General features: G+C 46.8%; 1 protein-coding gene across 1 annotated transcript in view; it reads right to left on the bottom strand.

The window, feature by feature from the left end:
- The window catches only part of TRANK1 (tetratricopeptide repeat and ankyrin repeat containing 1), a 110057-nt gene that overhangs the window by 11037 nt on the left and 81830 nt on the right, over nt 1–17190 (bottom strand). The window contains exons 14-20 of the mRNA XM_019647152.1: nt 16083–16282; nt 15669–15806; nt 10895–11041; nt 9604–9760; nt 6477–6565; nt 4232–4335; nt 3990–4122 (exon numbers count right to left, since the gene is read on the bottom strand). Coding sequence (XP_019502697.1) covers nt 3990–4122; nt 4232–4335; nt 6477–6565; nt 9604–9760; nt 10895–11041; nt 15669–15806; nt 16083–16282 — 968 coding nt within the window. The remainder of the gene's footprint in view (nt 1–3989; nt 4123–4231; nt 4336–6476; nt 6566–9603; nt 9761–10894; nt 11042–15668; nt 15807–16082; nt 16283–17190) is intronic.

The following is a 17190-nucleotide window of genomic DNA, read 5'->3' as shown; positions in this document are numbered from 1 at the left end:
ATGTGCGTAGTAGCCACTGTACTAGGCTGGGCAGGTCTAGAACATAAAACGGATTCTGGCAACTACACACACACACACACACACACACACACACACACACACACACACACAAAGAAAAGAAAACAAAGATTTTTCAGAAAACTAGGCAAAGGATATAAACCAGCAATTCACAGTGGGGGGAACTTGAATGACCAACAGATAAATGAAGATGCTCCACCTCACTCATAACCGGAGAAACGCAAATTAACACTACAGGGGGAGACATCCATCAGGTTTGCAAAAATTAGAAAATCAATCCCCACTGAGCATGGTCAAGAATGTGGGGCACAGCTGTTCTGGAAGCCATATGGCTTTCACTTTCACTTAGGGAGTTAAGTATATGCATACCCCGGGGCCAGCAGGCCCACTTCTAGCAGGACCCCTCCCTGGTCTCAGACGGATTGGAAGGAGACGCCCTGCGCCACAGTTCTACGTGTAGCAGCCAGGAGTTGGTGGCAATGTGGACGTTCACTAGTAGGGAAATGGATAAGTCCAATGCAGTGGGTGCCCACTCGAGAATACTATCAGCGGTCAGAAACTGGGCCAGACCGCAACACTATAGCAGGAGGTGGAAAAAGCAGAAAACAGAGCAAGATGCTAGCAAGATAAGCTTAAAATATATACATGTATAGAAAATACTACTATTTATTCTTCCATGATGCGTGCATATGGGGACATGTAGTAAATGTTTTGGAATGGCTGCCAGCGAGAAGAGAATGGGAATGGAGACTGGCTATGAAGAGGAAGAGGATGAACAAAGTAAAACGCATGAGTGTGGCCTGGTACCCACCAATGGTGGGTCTGCCATGAACAGAAGCGTCTGTTCCACTCCTCCCCCTCTCACACTGTCCATCCAGCCCATGAGTATGCTGTCTGCTTGGGTCTCCCAGCATTTCCCAGACACCAGCCCTCCCCACCATCCCCACCATCTCCACCACCGTCATGGCATTCCAAGCCACAGATCTCAGCCTAAGCCACCACCAGACTCTCCTAACTCACCTTTCTGCTTCTACTCTTGCTGCCTACAGACCTCGCCACAGAGCATCCGCATAACTGGCTTCATGTCACTCATCAGTCAAAACCTCCTCTGGTTCCCCAGCATACTTCCACAAAATCCAGTCCCCACCATGGGCGACGAGGCCCTACACGATTTGTTCCTATCACCGTCTCTTGCTCATTTGACCATTCTCTACCCCTCTCACTCTGCTCCTGCCAAACGGCTTCCTTGCTGTTCTTCCAACTCACCCACACACTCCCACCCTGAGGCCTTTGCCCTGCGGGACCCTCCAGTAATTATTCTCATAATCTGCTCGAAAGTCAGCTCCCTGACTGCCCTGTGTCTATACCAACACTTAACACCCTCTCTCCTCTCACCTAGCCCTCATCACCGTTCATGTCTTATATACTATTGGCTTGTCTATCATCTCCCTCCCACGGGCACAGGCCCCTGCTTTGTGGCCTGCTGGTCACTGAGCACCCAAAGTGCCTGGCGCACAGCAAGGGGCCCATCTGCTTGTTGAATTTCTAACAATATTCATCTCTGCTTGGTGCACCTGAGATCCAAAGAGAAAACAAAATCAAAATGAAACGAAACCAAATACATATGCCAGGCCCTCTAATAAATCTTAGCTGGGTTTTGTTTAAGGAGACAAGCTACACGAAGGGCCAAAGTATACACAAGGTTCAGATATGAGGTTCTTTTATGTCTAGAGACTTCACAGACTGGGGAGCTCCTAGACCCATCTTGCCATATCAATAAAACCCCAAAATCAGTGCATCTAACCACCCCATCTCTTTTCCTCTTCTTAACAATGCTGATTACTCAGAAGAAAAATCCTGGAGTGTGGCCCTAGTAGGTGCCAAGTATGCACACAATTGGAGGGAGAAGAGGAAGAGGAGACAGCTCTAAGAGGCAGCTCCCCGCTCAGGCCCACTCTGCTCTGTGTACAGGTCCCCACCGCCATCCAGAGCAAGGGCCTTGAGAGGTTTCCAGGGAAACCAGTGCTGCTCTCTGGAGAGAGGCAGGAAGAGGGTGAGGCAGAGGAATCCCTGAAAGAAAGCCTTACACTCCCCGCGGCCCCCTCACAAGCATTTCTTCCCAGGGGTAGCACAGATTTGGGGGCTGGGAACAGGGAGGCGATTGGCTTAAGCGTTTGGGCAACGGCTGCTGCCACGCTGGTCAATTTGAGTCATGCTGGTTAGTTTGGTGGGATGACTACAAGAGGGCTGAGGCGGGTTGAGGCTCAAACACCCTGATTAAAAAAAAAAAAAAGGGACCGACTCTTTCCCTGTGTGGGGTGTGGAGCTACTAGAATGTACTGAGAGGGGGTAGACACCAGTGGTCAGGCCTGTGAAGCGAAAGGAAACAGGGTAGCCTGTGCCTTTAGGAGCAGAGTAGCCTCACGTGGCGGAGGCAACGTGAGCAGATAAACAAGGGTCTCTGGTGCAGCCATGACAGGCTTTGGTAGGCAAAAGGGGGAAAGTGAGAGGCTTAGGCCTGTCCTCTATAATTGTGATTGCTTGGGGTCCAGGTGGTGGCACAGGAGATTGGAGGGAGGGTGCTAAGGAACATGGAGAGGTTGGAAACTATTCTAGTTCCTGGAATCTTAGGACCCAAACTTGCCCCCACACTGAAATCCCTGCTCCATCTTCATCTCGCTCACAAGGCACATCCCATAATAAATATGGGGCAGGGCAGGCAGCACTGGGGCCACAAGTCGAACATCCCAATAGGTCCCCCCACCCCACCCAGTGCCTGGGGTGCTCTGAGGATCCAGGACTTACTATATTTCACATACAGATGTGCAAACTCACCTCTCTACTGCAGGGTCATAAAGCCCATTGCGGGGAAATACCCCAGCCGCAGCTGGGTGCTTAGAGCACAGCGTCTCAGGCCACCTGTGGTGAGGGACCAGGTGGTTCTCCACGTCCAATCGATCACAACTGATACATTAAAAGTGATTCTTGTAATGTACAGCATGGTGACGATAGTTAATAATGCTGTGTTGTATATTTGAAAATTGCTGAGAGGAAATCCTAAAAGTTCTCCTCACAAGAAAAGAAAACTGTAACTATGGGTGGTGATGGATACTGACTAAACTTATTGTGGCAATCATCTCACGATACATACATATATCAAATCACTATGCTATGCCCCTAAAACTAATACAATAGTATATGTCAATTATAACTCAATAATAGAACGAATCGCTAAGAAAAGTATCATCTCTTGGATGTCACATCAACGCCAAATGGCTATAAAAATTTCTAACTATTTCCTTGCATCTTCTGCATTAACCTTGTCACAGACAAGTAAGAGTGTGTGGCCCCCTGCCGACCACTCTGTGAATGGCTAGGCCAGCAGCTCTGCCCAACAGAGCTTTCTGCAATGATGGAAATGTTCTATAACAATGAGCCCTTGAAATGTGGCGAATGAGGATATGGAACTGAATTTTCAATTGTATGTAAAATTTTAATTAACTTAAAATATAAGGTTAAACAGCCGCATGTGGCTAGTGGCTGCCAGACTGGTGGGTACAGACCCAGAGCAATTACTGGGAATGTAGACAGACCGCCATGTAGATGCCAAGCCGTTCGCCCAGGCAGACCCCAGGCTGTGAACATACAGGAAGAGAAGGCAGGAACGTTCTGAAGCCCATCATCCCTTTGATTTGAACACTTGGCCTCCTCGTGGTTAATATCAGGTCTCGAGCATTCCCACAGACATGAACAAATGAACACACACACACACACACACATACCCCTTTGGAGCTAACTAAACACTGGAGCAAGTACAGAGAGAAGGACTAACCCAGAGTCAGCAGGGCCGACCTCTCTCTCTTTGGAAGACTGGAGCCCCTTCCTGACGCAAACAGATGCAGAGGACCCACCCCTCCATCTGCCTGAGGGCAGCGCAATTCTCCCAGGAGCCACTGGGGGCCAGGGCATACCTTCCCCATCTTCTCGCACAGCTGACCAGAGAGCTGGAACTCCTTGGCGTAGCTCAGACACTTAAGGGACAGCTTGGGTTCATTGCACTCCAAATAGGTCTTCGCCAGTTCCAAGTACTCCATCTGCTTTTCCCTGGGAAGAGGGAAACAAAACAGAGCTTCCGTGAACTATTGACCTGACACCAACATAATTTACCTGTTGATCTCATCCGAGAAAACCCGAAATGACCCAAGACTCTTACTTGGGGCTGAGTTTCTTGGATTTCATGTTCAGGGCGGTGTTGTGGGCCAGCGCCAGTTTCTCCTTCTCAAACGCACCCCCTTTTTGATAACACTTGGCCGCAACCTGGAAGAGGCAAATGGTTTCAATTCCCGGCAAGGTAATGGAGGTGACATCCAGAACAAGAGGTCGAGTGGGTATTCCATGTTTGCACTGACAGAGCCCTGGGGCTCACCCCAGCCCAATGTAAGAGCGAGGAGCAGGGAGGAGCTGGTAAGCTAAAGAAAACAGCCTTCGAAGACAAAGCCCAACAGTGTTACCGTTAACACTTCATACTCAAAGGTTCCTTCTGGAAGTACCCAGAAGCCATGGAAAAGGTACATAATACAAATTTTACAGGCCCTCAGTTCATCTTCCATCAGCCATGTGTGAGCAGTTTCATCCTCCTCATTGTCTGCATTAGCAATCTCAGGTCAGAGACACAGAGCTATTGGCCCAAAGTCACCCAGTGGCTTTTGTGGGCTCAACACAGGCTCTCTCTAGAAACCCATTCATCCCCATCACCTGAGCCGAGAGCCAGCCAACCCCCAGAAGCAACCTGCTTGCTGACTGGCAGCTGAATTCAGACACGTGAGGCTCTCCGCTGAGACTAGAAGAACTACTCAGCTGAACTCAGCTTCGCCAACCCACTGAACTACGAGCTACATAAGTGACTTGTTGTAAGCCACTAAGTTTTGGGGTTGTTTATCATGCCGAAAAAGATAACTGATAAACCCCAGATAGGAGTCACTTGCTGTAGACCATGTAAACCATGTTCCCTACACAGGAGACAAAACTCTCCTAAGAATCAGGAAAAAGAAAACTCTGAGAATTCCTTCTACCCAGGCATGTCACACAGAAGGCACCTCCAACAGTGGCTTCCGGTAAGTTCTGACTAGCAGTTTCATTGCACCCGTCACTTCCCCGTACCTTCACTCGGGTCCAACTCTATGAAATTCCAGTCAGAAAAAGAATCGTGAAAGCAGCAGGGACGAGCCCTTCAAGAAATCACTGTCTCAAAACGTGTGCAGAAGTACCAAGAGAAACTGCAGGCACGTTCCCTGTAATGTTTGAGGAGTTGGACCAAAGTCTAGCGTGAGTACAGAGGCATGGAAGGAAAGAAAGCGCTCTGCCCAGGTCCTCTCAGGAAGCTCTCCTACACCTGCAAGCACAGGGCACCCCAGGTGCCTGGGAGTCAAACTTTAGGGAAATGTGCATTCCTGCGGTGGCAGACACTGCTGGTCAGTTTCCCACAGTGCTCACGCCTCCCTTTCTTGCCTGATGCTAGAACCTGCCTCCTATCAAGGACCAGAATTGCCACGTGGGATTGCCTCCCAGACTCCTTTACAGCCAGGCATGGGCATGTGACCTAGTACTGACCAATGAGATGTAAGAAGTCCACCGGGGACTTCACGATAAAAAAGAAACACATGAGAAGGGAGTGCCTGCCCCTCCTTCCTGCTTGGGAAGCTGCTGAGGAAAATGAGGGGCTTGGTCCTGCAGAAGCCATCATGCAACCAAGAGGAGGAAACCCCTGACAAGCTGCAGATGACACAGGGGAGAGATGGAATGAGACTGGGCCCATGTTGACTTTGTTGATCTGATGGTGTCTGTAACCTGCGGGTGAAGACATCATTACCACTACATCACAGGAGACATGCACGCCACGGTGCCCCTGAGATCAGGTGATGTGTAGGGATGCTGACGATGGGAAAGAGATGAGGCTCTTTGTGCTGGCTTCAAAACTTCAAGGACTAACGGCGTTAACACTTCCAGGAAGAACGCTCTGGCTCGCTAAGATGACTTGTGGCTGGAACTCAGTCAGCTCAGTCTAACGATGAAGTTTAACCTGTGCCCACCCGACTCAAATTGGCAGTGAAGTCTACGTCTGATCAATTTGGAAAAAAAAACAAGAGGACCAATTTGTTTAAAAATGCCATATAATCACGGCAACAGCTTTTAAGCTTAGAATACAGGAAGTGTAACTTGGTGGGGCAAAGGCCATGACCTTCCGTTTTCCCATCGGCCCATGCTAGTACTTGGCCAAATGAAGGAGCAAGACAGGGAACTCTCCTCATCGAGGGGTGACCTCATGTTTCAGAAGTAGCACAAGCACCATTACCCTCGCCCGGTCCCAGTGAAAATGTGATGGTGGGAAACCTGCCATGAGGCCTGACGAGGCCGCAAGTCACAGCGTCCTCACCCCTGGCTGCTGTCTAGCCTCTTACCTTCCAGCACTGGTGTTTTGCATAGTATTCCCCTTGTGCGATCCATTCCTCAGGGGTCGAGGTCTTAACAAACATACTGTCGTCTAAGTCTAAAATGAAACAGAAAAGTTAGTTTGCCTTTCTAGGCATCTGTTCACTTAAACCTGTTGGTATGGGCTGAATTTTGACCCCCACCTAAAAATTCACAGGTGACATCCTAACCCCAAGTCCCTTGGAATGTGACTGTATTTGGGAACAGGGCCTTTAAAAAGATGATTAAGTTAAAATGAGGCTGTTCTGTTGGGTCCTTATAAGAAGAAGAGATTCACACATGCAAACAGATGTCAGGGGCTCACACAGAGGAAAGGCTATAGAAGCCAAGAAGAAAGACCTCAGAAGATACCAGAGCTGCTGACAGCGGGAGCTTGGACGTCTAGCCTTCAGAAGTGTGAGAAAATAAACTTCTGTTGTGTAAGTCACCCAGTCTGTGGTATTTTGTTATGGCAGCCCTAACAAACAAATACACCTATGTTGTCTTCCTAGCATTCATTTTAAGATATAGTTTTGCCTACCAGGCCAGGTTGTTGTGAGTTTTGGAAGGAGGGTGTGGGGGTAAGAAAGGAAGCTGTTTCGTTTTTGAACTTTGCTCTACTTTCCTTTACTAATAAGGCTATGAATTAGAAGACAGATAGCAATTTATAATTCCTCCTTAAAATTCCAAAGCTATGTAGCTCTCAGCAAAGTCCCATGTCGGGGCCTTAGCAAGAGACAAGGTGATAGGATTTCACAGTATTTCCAAATGTGCAGACTTTGCCCTCATCACAGTGAGCAATCGGGTACTCCCGTTGGTGGACACAGACTATTGCAAACAGCCTGCTGGCAGACCCGTCTGTTATCCTCACTGGCCTGCTGGCGACTGGTCAGCTCCCTTCCCTAGGCCCTCTCAGCATCACCAGCCATGGGCGACACTCCCTGGAGGTCTGAGCCACAGCTTCACCGAGCCCAGGAATGACAGTGACTACCAGGACAATGCTGACAGCCAAATATGAGCTGAGAGGGTCAGAGATATCCAGGCTAATGGATATTAACCACGGAACAAGGCAGACGCACCAGCTTTTTTTCAAAGGTGCAAAACACACGTTAAGCCTTAGGGCCTGAGCACTCCTTGCGGGCTCTCTGACATGCCCCGCAGCACTTCGTGCAAGTATGACTCAGCATCTTGCTCTGAGTCTGTGTTCACTATTAGTGCCCTGGTGACATTTTATCCCTACAGCAAAGCTCCGCAGCATCTCTCTGCATAGGGCCAGTGAACTCCGCCATATTGAAGAAACCCAAACCACGCAGTCACTACACTCATCCCCTGCACAGCGGGAACAGATATGCTCCAAGACTTTACCATGTGCAACTTGTAACACAATTAAGACTCCTTTTTCTTGTATTCTTAATGCTATGAAGACAAAATAAATCGTAATCCTTTTTCATTTTGAATTTTTAAATGAAAACAGATGCGTATCTTGACGATCTCTTACAATGGGTGCCAGAACATACTTTGAGAATAAAAGGAGTGCAGGGAAGAATAAAAACAGCCACAGCAGGCCCAACCCACTCGTTTGTCTTTTAGTTGAGGACGTGAAGGCCCAGGAAGAGGAAGTGGGACCTGAACAATGCCAAGTGGCTACACAGGTGGAGAGTTCTAATAAGAAGCTAGGTCAACCCCAAGCCTTTGACTTTTCCCATTAAACCACAGCAGTGAGGTCCCAGGAAGAGAACATCTAATCCTGGTTCCCAACTGAGCCATTGGCTGTAAGCCGAAATAGCCCCAAAGAACTGGCTGAAACATGTTCGGAAAACCAGCAGACCCCTCTGTACAGCAGCCAAGCCCTGTGCTTTCCCCTGTCTTTGGAGACATTAACCGTGGCCTGGAGGGGCCAACTCAACAGCTAACCCTCAAGAAAGATAACAATTGTCTCCTGCATGAAGGCCTGATGATTTCTCCCCTAGTTATCCTATCAGGAGACCTTCACTCCATTGTTTTAATTAGTTAGTCTTTGTAAATTATGAAAACGATACAAGACAATTTAAAAAAACAAAACAAAACAAAAAACTGCAAACAGCACAGAAGGGTATAAAAGTGAAAAGTAAACGGTATCCGTATCTCCTCAACAGCCCCACACCCATCAATTCTACCACCAGAGTAGCCACTGTAAACAGTTTCACATTGGTGGACACTTAGGTCGTTTTTAGTTTCTTAAAATTACAAACAGGCCTGTGATGAACATTCTTGTCCATGTATCTTTGAGATTTTATACAAGATATATCCCTAGAAGTGCAATTACTGGGTCCAAAGGTGTGTGCATCCTTTTTTTTTTTAAGATTTTTATTGGGGAATTGGGGGGATGGGAAATGGGAACAGTGCTGGGGAATTGGGGGAAGGGGAACAGACAAGTTGCTGTCGTTTTGTTCTTCAGTCTAGTTGTGGAGGACGTTGCTTCACTGGCCCAAGTTGGCACCATCATTGCGTTCTTCCCAGGTGAGGCAGATCAGTCGCCGGCTTCTGGACGGCCACTCACTGCGGCTGCTGGCCGCTCACGCTGGCTGCTGGCTACACACGGTAGCCCATGGCAACCCACTGCAGTAGGGGCTGTAGCCTACGCCGTCGCCAGTGACTCACGGCAGCCCAGCTCCAGGTCGAGCTGTTGTTCAGCATCTTAGCTGTAGAGGGCAGTGTCACTGGCCCTCATATGTGGGATCTGAACCGGGGCCCTCTGGCTTCCCAAGCCAGTTCTTAACCAATGCGCCACTCAGCCGGCCCCTGTGCATCCTTTATTTTGACAGATATTGCCAATCAACTGTCCAAAAGCCCCTAACAATTTGTATTCTCCCAACAGAGCCTATTTCCTGTAACCTTTGCCCATGACCCTCACTTTTAAAGGACAAATAAAAGATCTTCCCCAAAGCAGTTAACTCTCCCAAATCTATCACAACCACACTTTCCGACGCAGCTTAGTAATAAGTAGGAACTCTTATTTCTCAGAAGAATGGAAAATAAAGTGCTTTAAAAAAACTACACCCTTCATACAGTACCTCAGAACAGTTGGGAGCAACACACTTCCTAACAAACAACCAGTATATTTTAATGAGCTCTTACCTTTATTTTTATCTGTCTTCACAACTTGGACAAAATTTCTTCTACTGAAATATTTGAAAGCTGGAGCCCGCTTCTCTAGGTTCTCATCGAAGATCCAGAGGTTGACCCGAGCCCGTGTGATGGCAGTGTACAGCTGCTTCAGCTCTCCATTGAGGAGCTAAAGACAAGGTGAAGGGCAAAGACAATGAGTGTTTTGCCTGTAGCGAGAAGGTGACACACTTTCTCTGGGCTTACCTCTGATTTGGGAGGAACACGAGGTGTGAATTGTAGAGAAGGCTAGCGCCATATAGTCTAGGCCATAAAGACATGAGGGGCCCACTATGGCCGCAGAAAAGACAGGCAAGGCTCTAGCAGGGAGCACACCATTAGTACAGGACCACCCTTGTGGTCTGCTGTCATTTTAAATTTTGAAATATTATAGATTCATAGGATGTTTACAAAGATAGTACCAAGAGGTCCCATGGACTTTCCACTCAGTTTACACCAGTGGTTACATCTTACACAACTACTGGAACTGATTTTTGAAAATTAAGCCAGTCTATTATAACTTCTATTATAACTATCATTAGTACTAAATGACTTACGGCCTACCCCATGACTGAGGACTGTGGCTATAAGGGGATTATGACACAGGGAGGGTCTACTTGATTAAATAACGCACTTTTCAAGACAACAACGGATTTGTGGCTACCTACCAGTATGCAAAGCTCCGCAGTGATTTAACATCTATGCTGGCAAAGCCTTTGAGGCATTCACAGAAATAACCTGATAACTGCTATTCTATTTATTTGCTATAGACTTTGTATGAGACATAAAACTAGGATAGTAGCTTCTCCCAAAGTTTTGGCTTCTGCTGGTTCAATTTTCCATGATGTCACCCTCACTCTCTTGAGGGCCCCATCAACCCCCCTCAGCTAAGAACTCCTCAGAACTTCTTAGCTTTGACCTCCTTCTTGGTGACATAGCAGAGATGTCAAGGGCAAGGGAGGCCAGATCCCTCAACAGTCAAGGCTGCTATACAACAGTCTCCACTAACTATGGTCCTGGACTTCACCTTTGGGTTCCCCAGCAGCAACTACAACATTTCTGAATAGAGCTGAGTTCCAGGGAAGAACAGAAGGTACAACCCACCCCTTCCACTTTCAAAAAGTGCCCCACTCATCAAGCCCAGCTCCCTGCTGAGACAAGGGAGCTTGCCAACATGGTTCCATCTTTAATCCCATCTTCTCAACCAGGTTTTGTTTACTGGCTCCCTGTCAAATAAGCGTGTAGGCAAATGGCAGAAAATCACCTTGTACATTTCTGGATTCACCACGACAGACCGACCCTGAGCGGAGCTGGGTGTCTCCAGGGGCACTTCAATCAGTGGCTGGTTTTCCCCTCTGGAGTCGGATGATGAAGATGTAAAGAAGGAAATGATCTTCCATTCCTTGTAAGCCTGAACAATAATGACAAAGTAAAGACCAAAAGAATGTGCTTTTGAACTGTACACACAGCCTCCATGGGCCTCATGGAGAATTGAGCTGCCCTTTTCCTGACATGGGGACCAGGCCTTCATCCCCAGCTCTGAGGAGGCGGCCATCCTATGGCCTCAGAGTTGGGGGAGTGGGCTCAAGTTGCATAGGAAAACTTCCCCAGACACTTGACCAAGACAGCTGACAAGCCAGGCACATATGCCCACTTCCAGAAGGAATGCTAAGAGCAAAGGGTTTCAACAAACAGCACAGAGAGAGGAACCCAGTGTCCTCACCCCTTTTCACAACCTGTTTAAGAGATGCCACTTAGGGTTAGCTGCTAAGACACATGTGGCAGAATGTTCTAACTAAATTGTTCAGCCAAGGATGGAAGAAAATTCCGGAGCTGTGGGGTACATTGTGTAACTCAGACTCAGGTCAGACAGAACAAATTCTTATCTCAGTTCTTTCACTTATTAGCTATGTGACCATGGACAAATTGTTTATTTGTCTCTTCTACATCTCGTGTTCCTGTTCTTTAAAATGGGGATGATAGCACTACCTAAGTGTGTTGGGAAAATAAAAGGAGATAATCAATGTCAAGTTTCTGATACTATGCTTGATAAATAGTTGGTATTTTAGCCATTTTTTCCTTTACCTAAACTCAAACCACAAAAACACAGTGACTGTATAGACCAGGAGTGGGCAATTTTTTCTCTAAAGCGTCAGATAATAAATATTTTTGGCTTTGTGGGCCATATGGTCTGTTGGGCAAATACTCAAATCTGCTACTAAGGGGCAAAAGCAGCCACAGTCAGTATGTAAACGAAGGGGCGTGGTGTGTTCCAATAAAACGTTATTTTTCAACACTAAAATTGAATTTAATGTAATTTTCATGTGCCACGGAATATTACTTTCCTTTTAATTTTTTTTTAACCATTTAAAAATGCAAAAGCCGGTGGCCAGTCGAATGGCTCAGTTGGTAAAGAGTTGGCTTGGGACGCCAGCTCTGAGCAGCAGGGCCCTGGTTCGGATCCCACATGAAGGCCAGTAACGCTGCGCCCTCTACAGCTAAGATGGTGAACAACAGCTCGACCTGGAGCTGGGCTGCCGTGAGTGGTCGGCGACAGCACAGGCTGCAGTAGGGCTGCAGTGGGCTGCCATGAGCCACCGTGAGCAGCCATCCAATGGCTGGCGACCGACTTCCTCAGCCGGGAAGAGTGTAATGATCATAATACCAACATGGGCCAGTGAAGCGGCGTCCTCCACAACTAGACTGAAGAACAAAAGGACAGCAGCTTGTCTGTTCCCCTCCCCCAATTCCCCAATAAAATCTTAAAAAAAAAAATGCAAAAGCCATTCTAAACCCACAGGCCACTGGATTTGACCCCCAGGGCCATGGTTTACAGACCCTGGTGAAGCTAAAGTGCCCAGATTACATGCAGTATTTCAAGTTCAGAATTCCTATGAAATTTCAGACTGCATGCTTTACTGTGTCTTGTGAGAGTAGCTAGTTAATGCTGCTAGCCTTTACTTTTCTATTCCTAAAATGGTGCTACTTGCCACCCATGTATCTTTTCAAGGAGGATGAAAAGATGGAATGGACACAGTTCATCACCTCCTTTAAGTGACTCCATAACTTAAACTATATAAATATTAGATTAAATGCTTTAAACACTACCTATTAAATGAGAATGGTTCTTCTACTAACCAATCAACAGATTTTTTAAAGAGATGTGAATCATGTAATCATTTAAGTAGTTGGAAACATAAAAAAAAAAATCTTCAGGACGTGTCATGACTGTCCTCTTTATAAGGCTGTTTACATAACTGAATTGTGTGACAAGGAAAGGAGGCAAAAGCCACACCTGCTTGACATTTGAGAGGCTCTCCAAGCAGACAGCATGAGGTACAGACTGACCGGCCTAGGAAGGGCTAGGGAAGCACAGTGTATTTTAAAACTGCTGAATGAGAGGCAAAAGCTGCTCATATGGCCCATGACTAACTGCCTCCATGAATAAAACATTTGCCTTTCAAGGCAGAGCCTTTTATGTCCACAAAGACACAAGAATACAGGCCTGTAGCACTTCTGGCAATAAAGAAAGCAGCATTAAGTCTTCCAGCTTGTTTTATTGGGATCAGTCATTGTGAAGGGAAAAGGCTTAGATCCTGCCAGCAAGCCTAGCGTTGGGGGGCCTGCTTTCTAGGCTACTTAAGCAGCCCATAAAAGTTGTGGCTCTCAAAGTCCCTCCGGTCCTGTTCGCATGAGTGTGAAGGAAAGGACTCCTCACTGGGGCAGGGTGTAAATGGCCCCCACAGGAGGAGAGTATGGGGGTGACTGGGGGAATGCCTGCCCCTCCCCCAAGTGAGGCAAAATCCTATAAGAGAACTTGTTGTAACATTCCATTTCCTTCCCCGTCCCAGAATATGGCCCTGGTGACCATGTGGTTGAACAGGAAACAATAAATCCTCTAGAGAGAAGACTCACAATCCAGGGCAATGAGAACCCCCTACACACATATGTACCCAACTGACAGGTGCTTCAAAGGAAATGCCTGCCAGAAACATAAACAGGGTGGGGGGCGTAGAGGCCAGGGATGGAGGGGAGCTCTCCGCAGAGTCCCTGTCTCCAATAGCAATTACTATTCAACAGCCTTCAGCCAATCATCTCAGAAGAAACCCCTCATGAGCAGCCAGACCACAGGTGACCGGGGACTTATGTGATCCCTATCTCTCCTCGGCTTTGATTAAAACATTTCCCACCATCTGCGGACTGCCGCTTCTGGATCTTGAGGTTGTAAATAATAACAAACTGAGGGTGTGCTTGGTACCAGGGATGCATAATTGCATTCCCTGGTACCCTGGGAAGCATCCCATCAGAGGTCTTTCTAGAAGTCTTATGGTGTACATGGGATGAAGTGGATGTTACCAAAGATTCAATGTGTGACTGTTTTCACTTCATGCAACTCACTGAGCCATTGGTGGGAGCATAGGGACAAGGTATCCAGGCCTTGGCCATTTCCAGGATCTAGGTGAGACAGAATCACTGGAGGTTTCTTTCACAAACAGAAGCAACCACAAGTTATAGATTCCTAAGTCCAGAGCTCCTTGAGCTTCTTACTGGCACAAGCATACAACTGGCACTAAATAAAGGACAGGAACAATAAAGTCTTACCCCTTCCTCTTTTAGGAGAGCCTCGGTCCAACTATGACCAATGGATGTATTATGAGAAAAAGAAGTTAGTCCTCAGAGATTAACAATGGTTCCAGGCTTAATGAGACTGCATCTGATTTTATCAGCAAAAGTCAATAGAAAAGGAATGTGCTTAAGGTATGGCAATGGTATACTCATTGTGGAAGGTTCTGGAAGCTGATTTGCATGCAGGGCTTTAAAAGGAAGGGAATAAGGTAGAGATTTAGAACTCAAAGCATTTGAGTTCGGTTCTAGGCTCTGCCACCTATGGGCAATTTACTTAATTTCCATGACCCTCAGCCTTATCTATAGGATTAGGATAATAAAAATATATACACCCTCAGAGGGTTGGTGGAGGATGAAGTGAAACAATGCATTTAAAAAGTACTTTATAAACTGGAAAGCACCCACAGCAATATTTGTCATCGGTATTATCAAGGCAAACATGACATTTTTTAAAAGATCAGGAAAAAAACCATCAGGACTCCATGGATAGGGTCAGTTCTGGGGAAGATTTTAAGGTGGGATAGCTACTGGTGCTCCTGACCTGGATATGAAAACCAGCTCCACAAGCATGCACCATGTGCAGTGGGAAGTCTGCAACAGGGACCAGGGCACAGTCAGCTAAGTCCCCGGAAGAGACCCCACAGCACAGGCTGCATCCAGCCTGAGTCCCCACCAAAAGATGGTGGTGAAGAGAAATTAGTGGCTAGAAAACCAAGAACAATGATCTTCAGTTGGTTGCTCTACCCATAATGTACTGAGCTCGGGAAGAAAGACCAGCAAGTCAAAGAAATGTGCTGGCACAGAAGTCACTGGGGGTCATTCCAGGGACTCTCTGACTGCCAGTGTCTGCATGGGGGACAAGCAATGGTGGTGAAGCCATGCCAGAAGGGAGCTCCCAGGCAGGGCGGCTGTTCTCGTCCCCTGCATTACCTGATCCAGTGGGCAGAAACCAAGCCTCATTTGTCTTCCAGTAGTTGTCTCTTTCTACAAACTGACCTTGCCCAGTTCTGTCCTCATTGGGGGGACACTGCTAACCTTGCCTTCATTTGTAAGGCTCTCCATAGAGCTCACTCCAACTTGAGCATCCTCGGGAGTCAAGGATAACAGTAGCTGGTGAAAACCGGAAGCTGGCACTTGGGTACCGGTATTCAGAAGAAAATGAATACAAGAGAGCAGGGAAGGGCAGGGCACGGGGAGAACCAGCCCACGACACACTGCGAAACAGCCCACAGCCATTGTCAAAACCCATATCAAACACTCCAAGCCCCACACTAAACGGATGATGCTTCAAAACAGGAACAGCCACCTGCGATAAACTCGCTTCCACTCAGCTCCAAATTTTTTTTCCTGGCGTGGAAGTGTAGCTCATACATATACATGCGTCGCGTGAAAAGAATTCAGTATGACATTACCTCAGAATCAGTAAAAAAGTTGTAAAGGAGGACATCATCAAATTCTAAGCCTTTTGCTTCATAAACTGTTAGCACGAGCGCTAACCCCAGCTCTTCTGGAATTTTCTCCTTTGCCATTTCATTGGCTACAAGGATTACCTGGAAAAAAGAAACGGGAGATAGGAGAGAAAACAACAACAACAATAAATTCTACATAGAGGAATCTGGTAAAGTTCAGTCTATTTCTATGGGAGGCAGGTCATGTCTTTAAAGAGAAGAGGCCAGCATGGACCTGGTCAGCCAGGGGAGTGGAAATATTAATAACAATTAGTCACTCACCCATCTCCGAAACTTACCCATTCTGGGAGAGGGGCTATTCTTTTTTCAATTGCGAACTGCCTTTTATTTCAAAATATACAATCCCAAGAAGCTTACCTGGTGGGCTCCAAATTCAATGGGCTGGGTTTTCCTCTTGTTCCCTCGTAGCAAAATGGCTAAGTCGCTTACGCTACAAGACTCCAGGACAGTTGGTTTGGGACCATCAAAGAGGCCAGAATCCCTTGGAAGGCGATCAAAAGATTCTGGGAAATAGAACTGAAGTAAATCCAACACTCCTGATGCCAGATTGAGGATTCCTGGGATAAAACAAACAAACATGTCAGTATCGAACACCATAACAATATGGCTGGTGTTTTGGTTTTTGTGGGGGTTTTTTGTTGTTGTTTTTTCAGGGGTTTTGTTTTGTTTTGTTTTGTTTTCTTGAGAAGCAATATTGGTCCTGATAGTACATATAATTGCAAGCCAATTTCCAGCTCTCATTAGATTATCACTTTGGCCCTGAGCCTATTACTCTGGGTACAGTGGATGAAGGCAGAGATGTGTTGCTGTGCTAAGAAGGTTTTGTGGGATCTCATTCCCAACATATTCATATTATATTAGAGAAAATTACCTCATAAAGAAGAGTCAAGGCACAAATGTAATTTGAACAAATAGAGATGTTAGAATGCTAATATAAGGGGCTAGTGTAGATGGTAAGGAAATAAGCGTTATCCTGTCCCCTCTCATTGGTGCTTAGAGCACTGCAGAAAAAGTTGCCATGGTAACAGCAGTGCTGGCTGTTAGCTAGGGCAGCAACCAAGGCCTCCATTGCCCTTTTTTTTTTTTTACCAGGTTTGTAGCCAGCTGAGAGAGGTCTATACCAAGAAAAATTCTCAGAGCTGGAGAAAGGATTTTCCAAAGAACTTTCTCCCTGGGCCCCATTTTTTTGTCTAAGCTCTGAAGTAACACTGACAGTGATGCTGACTGAAGACTACCATATAACAGGCACCTTCATAAAAATCATCCCATTGAATTCTCACAACAGCCTAGTGAGACAAACCAGACAGACCCTGTTTTACAGACAGGAACTCCAAGGTCCAAGAAGTCAGTAAAAACTTCAGGGCCGGCCGAGTGGCACATTGGTTAAGAGTTGGCTTGGGAGCGCGAGCTCTGAGCAGCAGGGCCCTGGTTCAAATCCCATAGAGGGCCAGTGATGCTGCGCCCT

This window comes from Hipposideros armiger, unplaced genomic scaffold (assembly GCF_001890085.2).
Source record: "Hipposideros armiger isolate ML-2016 unplaced genomic scaffold, ASM189008v1 scaffold_109, whole genome shotgun sequence".
Taxonomy (NCBI): Eukaryota; Metazoa; Chordata; class Mammalia; order Chiroptera; family Hipposideridae; genus Hipposideros; species Hipposideros armiger.
Note: the sequence above shows the minus strand (reverse complement) of the source record. Positions and strands in the feature narration are given on the sequence as shown.